The sequence below is a fragment of the Astatotilapia calliptera genome, chromosome 13 (genome assembly GCF_964374335.1).
Source record: "Astatotilapia calliptera chromosome 13, fAstCal68.1, whole genome shotgun sequence".
Taxonomy (NCBI): domain Eukaryota; kingdom Metazoa; phylum Chordata; class Actinopteri; order Cichliformes; family Cichlidae; genus Astatotilapia; species Astatotilapia calliptera.
In genome coordinates this window covers 13,570,667-13,580,088 of record NC_137434.1, presented here as the reverse complement: position 1 = coordinate 13,580,088, position 9,422 = coordinate 13,570,667, and the positions used below count along the sequence as shown (strand labels likewise).

Sequence of the window (9,422 nt, the reverse complement as noted above, 5' to 3'; positions counted from 1 at the left end):
AGGACCATTAAGGCTCCTTGTCATTTTCATTATTTCGTTATTTATTGGTTTTACTTTAAGAGTAAGTTTACCCAAATCACACACACACATATACTGGAGGTGGTACAGAGCCTGTTTCTGATGAAAAATAAATCAGTTCATTAAAAAAAAGGACGGAGGAGGGGGGTTAACAGTCACAAAACAATTTTCCAACATTTGGATTCTTGTGACTCCAGTGCTAACACACCAAGTCACACTTTTAAGGATGAGATGAGAAAAGTTCTTATAGCGATTCAAAATTAAAAGAACTACAGGAGCTCTAAAGAAATGTTTGTGCTAAAACAAAGAAATTTGGCCATCTGTTTCATTTGAATTTGAATTTCTTTCAAGCCCTTGTCTCGGTTTCTTTTTAGCACAATGCTTGAATGTGTATCTCGGAGTGTGTGGCCCTGTGGTGAAGGGGAGGGTGCACGAAAATCATCTGTCTAAACAATTACATGTGTGGATCTTGAACACCTGTTTGTACTGAGCAGGTGCCTTGACCTTTTTCTTTAAACAAAACTTTAGGATGCTAAGTAGTTTTAATTCAACCAACACTTTTAACAAAGACAGCTCTTTTTGTTAAAGAGATTACAATAATATGGATGTGACGAAACTCAGTTCGGACAGTGGTAAACATTAGCAAACCCTCACTAGGTTTGGATAAAGTCTACGCTCACAAGCCTGTCAAACCTGCATTTGAAACATAAGTTGTTGGCTACCATATAGCAGTATAGTATTGCAACATGGCATTTGGGTCTCCTAACTAAAATAGTATGTGGATTGAGTTTGTTGCTGTAGCACAGGGACTGCCCCTGAAAGCTGCCTTTATTAAACCTGCTCATCATTCCGCTTTATAATAAAGCATAACGTCTTTTTTATAAAGTGATGAATAGCCAGGTAAGCATGGATCAGCATGAATACGCGTTGACACGTTTTGTATTCTGCACATATTTACTTTTAAGCTTGGCTTGGATAATTCTAATTACTGCTAATATAAAAGTACCTTACTATCAAGTAAAGCCACATGCTTAGGGTCTTTATTGGGGATTTTTGATGAAATCATAATACATCAAACGCCGTGCAATACCCGCACCTGGCTCTTTTAATAACAGTTTGTTTGAACTGCAATTGGGCATTTATTTTACTGAATATCAAAGCTGTTTGACTGTGTGCTAGTCTTGTTTGCTGAACTCTCTGTCAGTGAACATTTCAGTAATAATGACAGAGTGGGAGGGCCACTCGGTGCAACTAATAAGGACAGCGATCGGGCTGGCGATCCCACTGTGACTTTTATTTCCAAGTCTTGGAATCCGGAATCGGACTGGTCGTATCCACACATGGACTATGCTTTTGTCGCGGTTTTTTTCTCTGTTTTCGCCTTAGAGGAAACTTTGTCAGATACTGTAAGTACTTATGGATCAAATTAATTTCACAGTAAACGAAAATTTTAAAAAAGAAGAAGAAAAAACGGCTTAATGTAGAAATCAGCTTGTGAATTTATTGAAAATCCCCTTTTAGCGAGCATATTTTGCTTGTTTTCTCATGAAAGTGTGTTTTTGTTTTTTTATTTTATTTATTTGTTTCCCTACTTAAACTCCCGGCTTCATCCGTGTAACTTGTGCTGGGACCCATGCCTGAGAAACGGCTTATTTCTGATTTTCTTGCAGCTCTGCAGTAGTAAACACGCACCACTTTTGCCTATTTGTTAACCGCAAATTACGTAATATTCTAAACACTGAACGAATATCAAGTGCTACGTTTCATACTTATTAAAAAAATGCTCAAAAGCCCACAGCCAATCAGCGGTCGCGCATAGAAACACGCTTCTTTGAATATTGCATAGTTGCACTGAGTTATTGCCTCTGAGCGAAAGTGGCTGAATGACTGATGGATCGAACAACTTAAGTGCGCACGGTTTTGCCTGGTGCCTGTGATACATACGGGCTCATAGCCTCCGTGTAACTACCTTAAACTGCCCCTGTGTCCGTTTAGTTGATGCGGATATAGAGCAGCTGTGTACCATGCTGCTGCACCGGGGGGAGCGTGTGGGTTTAAAGTTGCAGCTTAACTCGCGCACAGACCTCGATAATATGACTGCGATTTGTAAAGGTGTGGAGTAACTGCGACAGCAGGGTCCGCCTGCAGAGCCGCGTCTGTTGCATGCATTTGCAGAAATGACCAGAATAATATTACTCCTCCACGCAGACACGGAATGTGATACCTCTGTACTGCCTGTGACGCTTGCATAGACTGGCTGTAGGAAGTGGCATGGCCACTTCATTACCGAGCGCCATGATACTGTAGGCCTGCATGTAAAACTTTATGATCAAGTGGGGGAAGGCTTGAAGGGTGGATGGGAATTATGTATGTATGTATAAATGTATGACACGCCTTTCTATTGCCTTTTTTGTAAGATAGATATTGGAATTACCTTAATTTGCTGCAGCTGTATTAGGGCCTTTTGAGATCTTTTTTAGGAATGTCTTCAGAGTTGTCATCCATGGTGGAAATAGATAAAGTCTTTGCAACTACGCTGCCACAAATTTAAAATCCTCCAAACTGCTTATTCATTAGGAGGTCACTTCATACTTTTAATGCATAATTTTAATATAGCACAATAAAACATGAGATTTTATCATGCACAGTACCTCAAGTGCACTCAGATTCTTTTTAACCTGTACAACTTGAAGTCCTTGAAAGTCGTTGAAAAAGCCATGCGAAATTCTTTTACCTTCTGAGTTCATCTGTCAACATTATTTTGGCAGCGCCCCAGTTTTTCAGGCAGAGCAATCTAGTCGTTTCTAAAAGTGTTAGTCTGAAAAGCCCACTAAAGTTGAGGGTGCTTTACCGACTGTACTTTGGAGCAAACACTCACCATCCAGTGCGACTACCCAAAAAATGTGTGGCACCTCTGCAATGGCACGAAAGTAATCCAGAAGATTTTGTTTGGCAGCATAGTGAAATGGTTCAGGGGACTTTGTTGTAACTGGAGGTTTCCAGGTTTGATACTCACATGTGATATCCTTGAAGAACATAGTGTTGATTGAGTACTACATAAATAAAAGATCAAGGCTGTGGCAATATGATCAAGAAGCCAATCCCATATAAAACCCATCGTACAATTACTGTCACACATACTGTAAATATAATTTGGAATATTGATTAAAAAAGAGGAGAGCAGATGAACAGACTGAATGGATTACAAGCTGTAAATGGAGAAGCTTGGCTCGCTGGATAAGCAGAACTTAAAGAGAAACATAGCTAAGTGTAAACACTGCTGTGGTATAAACATCTGAATTCATCACTGTATGAAAACCTTAATTAGAACAAAACAACGAACAACTCGCCAGCTTCACCATGGTGACGGAAATAAATCCAAAGTAAGGCTTTAGGGACATTTGAATGCACAAGTGAGTTAGGTAAAGCAGGAAAATCAGGCGCATGTTAGTGCTGAATTCAATTCTGCAATAATACAACTTGCATATAATATAATGGAGTCATGTTTCTAATAATGAAAAGAAGTGATTAGAATGTGACAGATGTGTGTATATTATTTCTTCCTCACTTGAATGTAAACAACTTTCTACACTAGATTGCTAAATGAATCCAAATAAATTAAAAGATACTGTTGCCCAACATAATAGCATCCTTATAATAAAATGGGCTCATTGTTTTCTTGGCTATTCTCTGTAATACAGTGTGTTTATCCATTGTTTAACTTAACTAAACTGAAGCTGAAATTAAAGCCATGTTGTTTCCATCCAGGTTTTCAGGTGGACTGCTTTCTAGAGCCAGAGCCATGATTTGCTTGTTAAGGTGGACTGCTCTCCTTTGGACTTTAAATTCCATTCCTTGCGCTTTGGGGATGGCAGTGAGCAAACAATCAGGTACATGGGTTTGTTGTCTGCAACGTTTTGCTCCTAACAGCATATTCCTTTTAACAAAATAAGATTATTGATGGTGATATTTTACGAATAAACTACTAGCTCTGGACTCTGATCTTTTATTAATGTCAATTTGAAGAAGATGTAGACAGAAATATTTAGACTCTATTATAATAATAGACATTTGTCTGTGTCCAAATCCATCTTCATCGGTTTTTGTTTGCAATGACTTTACTTGAATCCAAACTTTTGATTGATAAATATGTTACACAACAATCAAAATGCATAAAGCTGATCTCCATTTCATTTTTTGTGAAGTTGATGTAGCCACGTCTCTAAATTGGATCCGACACTCTCGTTTCTTCATATTTTTTTAATGTTCTAGCAAAACTTTTAAAGATTAACAGAAAAAAACAACAACTTTTAACTGATTTTTCTGGTCTGATGTGTTTTTTCTCCTTAGGAAGTTTTTGCCTTAAAAAAATTACAAGAAATGCACAGTGGAAATTATTTCGTGATGGATTCACTGTCTTTTCTGTAATCCTAGTCAAAAGTGCTTCAAAATATAAATGAACATCTGCACCCAACACAAACAATTTCTCGGTTGCTTTCCCCTAGATGGCTCATGCCCCCCTCTGAGCGTAGAGGAACGCAGGTTTTCTGATGTTTTAGATCGTCCCCTGGAAATCACAGGTAGGTACCGAATGAACACGGTGGCTTTGTGGGGATGTAGACGTCGGCTTGTTCAAATATAGTAACGCATTGTAATCCTGTCCCGCAGGATTTGATCTCACAGAAATGTTTCTTCTCCGAAAGGGAACAATCGCAGAAGACCTGCCATCATTTCGATTAGGAAGCAGTCCACTTATTAAGCCAACAAAGTAGGTAGCATTCACATCTGTGCTAGGGGTGCATGTGTGTGTACATTCTTCATTATTTATGTTTGCATTGTTCACTGGGAGAAAACCTCACAATACAACCATGCTATAAAAATGTGTGTCCAAGGCTATGATCAGTATTGAGCTGCAGGCTATTGCTCTCTGGCTCCTTCATGTGCTTATTTCTTATAACTCAAATATTGCAGGACCTTATGATATTTTACTGCTAATGTGTGTCTTTATTGTGGTGGCTATAATGAGAATTTGAGCTCGCTTTCTTGGATTTGGCTGAAGAAAATCTAAATAAAAATAAACAGTGTAGCCATAACTGAATTTCACAGAAGGCTTGAACTGATGCAACCCAGATACACCCTGCTCAGAGCAATAGTTCTATTTGCCTTGGCTAATAAGGGCAAGCAGTGAGGTGAGCTGGTAGATGGGGAATAATTTGAACAGAATTAATATATATTGCATTTTATTCTTGAAATCTCATAAGGGCAAAAACTGGGACATAAAGGAATGGGAAAAAAGTCCCAAGCTTGTATAATAAGACAGGAATATTAAAATGACTATGTAAATGACACATTCACTTACTGAAGACCTTTATTCCCCAGTCATCTGGCAGGGTCATGATGTGGCGTCACCTTGCTGCTGCTGATGTGACGTGTATAGTAGCATCATATTTTATAGAATTTATCAAAGCCTATTGCCCTTTTTACATTTGTATCACATGAGACCTGGGACATAAGTGAAAGCGCGATGGTTTTCATAACTTATACTGAGGTTTTAAAAATGAATCCTGAGATATTCATTGTTTTGTGTCCTCGGGTTGTAACAGTGAAAGAGAACACTTTGTCATTCTTCCAGGAGGGCAGGATATTTTTAGTATTTTTATATGCAACTGTAAACATTTACTGCCTCCCTCTCTCTCCCCCTCTCCCTCCTTGGCTGGGTGAAAAAAAATCTTTGAGCCAGGTGATTTGTGATCTGCTTCCCTGTTCAGTCAACCAGCTGAAAATACATTCACTTCAGCCCTTCACTCAGTCTGGGCCCATAGTGCAAGAAGATGCTGCCTCTCGGTGACGCTGCTGACAGTGGCATTGGTTATAGTGGCAGGACTGCGATCCCTCTCATATCCAATTATCTAAGTACTTTGACAGGTGATACTGCATGTCAGCTGAGGAGGGAAAGCGAGGGCAATTTCACGAAGCAGGAGGCCCCAGTGCCCCTGCCACAGCCAGTAAAACATTGCTCACTCCTCTCGCAGCATATGCAGCAATAGATGCGTAGATATGGCTGATGTTCTGCCCACTCCTTGGCACAATACACATTACGGTTCATAGATCACTGCTGACACGCTCGTGGAACATTTGTGTGAGGGAGCACATTTGCCCGGCAAAAAGCAACACATATTCATCCATAGAGTATTAAAGCAGAGTGTTGCAGTTGCTCCCAGCATTTTTATAGCTTATTTATGTCTGCTCTGGCTCTCTTTGGATCATATACTAACTTGTGTCTCACATCTGAAATGCATGTTGGTCTATGGACTACATTTTAAATATGTTTAAATGGTTCTCAACTGTCTGTCTTACATATTGTTGTACATAGTTTAGCAACTCAAGCTCTTCAAGCTTCAGTAGAATTTGCAATAGACTCCATTTTTGTGCTCAAATCGGAACCAAGTTCTGCTTTCGAGCAGGTACTGTAGCTTTTGTGGGGTGTTTTTGTTAACAATGCAAATCAAGCAAAACAGGAATTTAATCAGCACTTCTTTTTAATGTGACTGCAAAATCTTATAATGTAGCTTATGCTGAGATTTGTTTAGCAACCGACAGTTTTAGCAATTTGTAACTGTTGTGGCAGCTTATTCATCATACAGGCTTACTGTGGTCTACTAGTTTACTAGTTTATATTCTACCTGGGTTGCCAATAGGGAAGTTGCAGAGTGCCCTCTTTGCTTTAACATTAACTTGCTGTTTGGTTATGCAGAGCTATCAAAACCATGTAATTAGTAATTACTCCCATTTAGTACCTTTGCCCTACATGTAAATTGTGCTTTAAGCACAGCCATTGCATTAAACTTCTGACCAAGTGTCCATATGTTAGGATTTGGACGAGAAGCTGCTTCACTATTGCCACAACACCAAAAACGCCAAAGGATACTTCTGGGATGCCAGTGGCTTTGACACCATAGGAATGAGGATGAGCTCGTCTTACAAAACCTAGCTACCTTCGTGCACCTCAGCTGTACAAAGTAAAATGTCTATATTCTAGATCAAATCCATGCCAGTAAAAAAAACTCTTCTACCGAACGTAAACACATAAGGTGGGCTCACGTTGGGAAAAAGAAGTAATAGCCATTTGGCGCTTGAATGATGGATCTAGGGTAAAAACTGACACGGTAAAGTCAACTTTGAACTGCGCAGAGATTGAATGTCAGTGATAAGGACGCGAGCCAACTAGGCTTGCATTTGAGATTTGATTGTTTCAGCTGTAGCAATCTGATTCCTCTAGCTCAGTTTAAAGACTCTTCTTGGATAGGATTTATTACAAGGCAGGAGACTTAAGTCTCTTCCATAAGATTGCCTGCCAGAAAAGTGGTGTTGCTGTGATAATTCTGTCAAACCATTGTGTCAGCCAAGCAACGCAGACAGTCAAAAGCACGTTCCAAGAGTGGTGACAGTTTTCAGAAAGCACATGATCACTCCTTATAAAAATGGAATTAGCTCTGAGTGTAATTCTTGTGTCAGGGTGTTACTGTGCGTGATCTTGTGTGCTTCTCTTATTATGGTTGTGCACACACAAAACTATTGTAATGCTCTGAGGTGTTTTTCCTCTGCTCTCCCTTACTGCTATGGACGTTCCATTGCTTTGGCTTGAAACCAGACCCTACTTCTTCACACTGTAAAATACAAGCCTATAGTAAACAGTCATTATAAGGTTTGCATTGAAACGAAGATTTACTAATGAATGCGATGTGGAATGCATTTCTTTTTGTTCCAAAGTGTATTTCCCAATACAAATTATTTTTATTCAAATGGGACTTGTAAAAGAAAATGCTGGCAGGATCACTTACAGCATGTTGTGGAAGTGTTTTGCATGTGTACTAGGGAAATTGAATGCAAATCCTTCTAAGTCATGCAGAGTAGCACTTTCCCAAAGAATCAGACAAGCAGTGTCAAAACAAGTAACACAGAGCTCCACATTTGGCCACTTAACCACCGGGGCAGTCAACATGAGGTCAGGGTTGGCGTAATCACATACAGAGATTATAAAAAGCTGTTTTGGCTGTGAACCAGGAGAAATAAATGGAAATTTTCTTTCTTTTTTTTTTTTTAAATTCACTCATTATCACCTACTAAATCATGCCGAGTAGCATTTTACCAAATAATTAAACTGTGGTCAAGGTAACCAACCCTGAACTCCAGGTTTAGCCACTTAGCCATAGCAGTCAACACAATGTCATGACCTTTAACCCTCTAGCCTCTCAGAGAGAACTGTGCCAGCCCACTGAAAGAACTTTGTGAAAAAGGGTGTAAAGTGTGGTACAAATAAGAATTCTCTTTTATTTTATGATGTTTCTTGCTCCTTAAAAATGATGTGTAATCCATTTAGTACAAATAGGTACTGTATGTGCAGCCTTAAAATGTTCTGCACTGCATTTATTTTCAGAATCTCACTTTTATAAATTGCCACGTCACTTTTGATATTGAATTGCTGCTGAAATAATCCTTTAGCCCTTAGGCAACAAATGACCTTCCCAGTCCTCGGCCCCTCACGGAAGCATTTGATTTTTCAGGAGCTTTAACTTGGAGCATTTATCATTTTAGTCATGTACCGTGCACACCAAAAAAAATCGCAAAGAATTCAAGGGACACAATAGAAGAGGGTAGGAAGCTCTGAGAGAATAGGAGATGATATATTGGAGTGAAAACTAATTTCCAACCTGTCTGAGGAAACACTCTCTCTCGCTTCCTCCCCCAGGCTGTGCTCTGCCTTCTCAATGACCTTATCATTGCATTATTATTATTTTTGCTGATCTTGATTTATTATGTTTATGCTCTTCCACTTTTGGCTGTTAATTTGAGTGTGGAGTTGGGTTATAGGTTATAGTATTTTGAAGGATATAATGTTTTTTGTTTTTTGTTTTTTTTAGCACAACGTATAAAATAGTGAAAGAGAGTGAGGGTGTGGGCTGAGCAATGAGTTAGTGAATAAGATGTAAATCATTTGGGAGTGGGTATGATTTGAAATATGATATTGTTTTTCTTATATATTCCAGTTTTTTTCTGTGTATTTTTCTTCTGCTGGAGGAAAGGAAAGGTGTGTTATTTGACTTTACAGAGTGGCTGAGGTCATAGACATAAACCCTCTGTAACTGTGCGTGTGCGTCGTATGTCAGCGAAGTAAAAGATTGACTTCTGTGACTTTGGATCAATGTCTATATGCTTTCATCCATCTGAGTGACAGGGAAGCCTGTATAAAATACATCAAGCTAAATGGAATTAAGTTTGTCAGGTTTATTTATGTGGATGTCTCTTCAGCAAGAGGATACTGAAATTATATTGATCACTGAAGCTGATTGGCTGGTTCATTATTCAGTCCCTGAAAGCTTTAAAGTGCCTTACATTCTGCACTG

The 9,422-nt window shown here is 39.0% G+C and overlaps 1 protein-coding gene across 5 annotated transcripts in view; it reads left to right on the top strand.

Moving 5' to 3' along the window:
- The first annotated feature begins 1,165 nt into the window (after positions 1-1,165).
- LOC113035410 (uncharacterized) overlaps positions 1,166-9,422 on the top strand; it is a 102,530-nt gene continuing 94,273 nt past the window's right edge. For all 5 annotated transcript variants that reach the window (XM_080287810.1, XM_026190955.2, XM_026190954.2 and 2 more), the window contains exons 1-4: positions 1,166-1,424; positions 3,787-3,908; positions 4,524-4,598; positions 4,687-4,786. In XM_080287810.1, the coding sequence (XP_080143936.1) occupies positions 3,821-3,908; positions 4,524-4,598; positions 4,687-4,786 (263 nt within the window). In that variant the 5' untranslated portion in view covers positions 1,166-1,424; positions 3,787-3,820. The remainder of the gene's footprint in view (positions 1,425-3,786; positions 3,909-4,523; positions 4,599-4,686; positions 4,787-9,422) is intronic.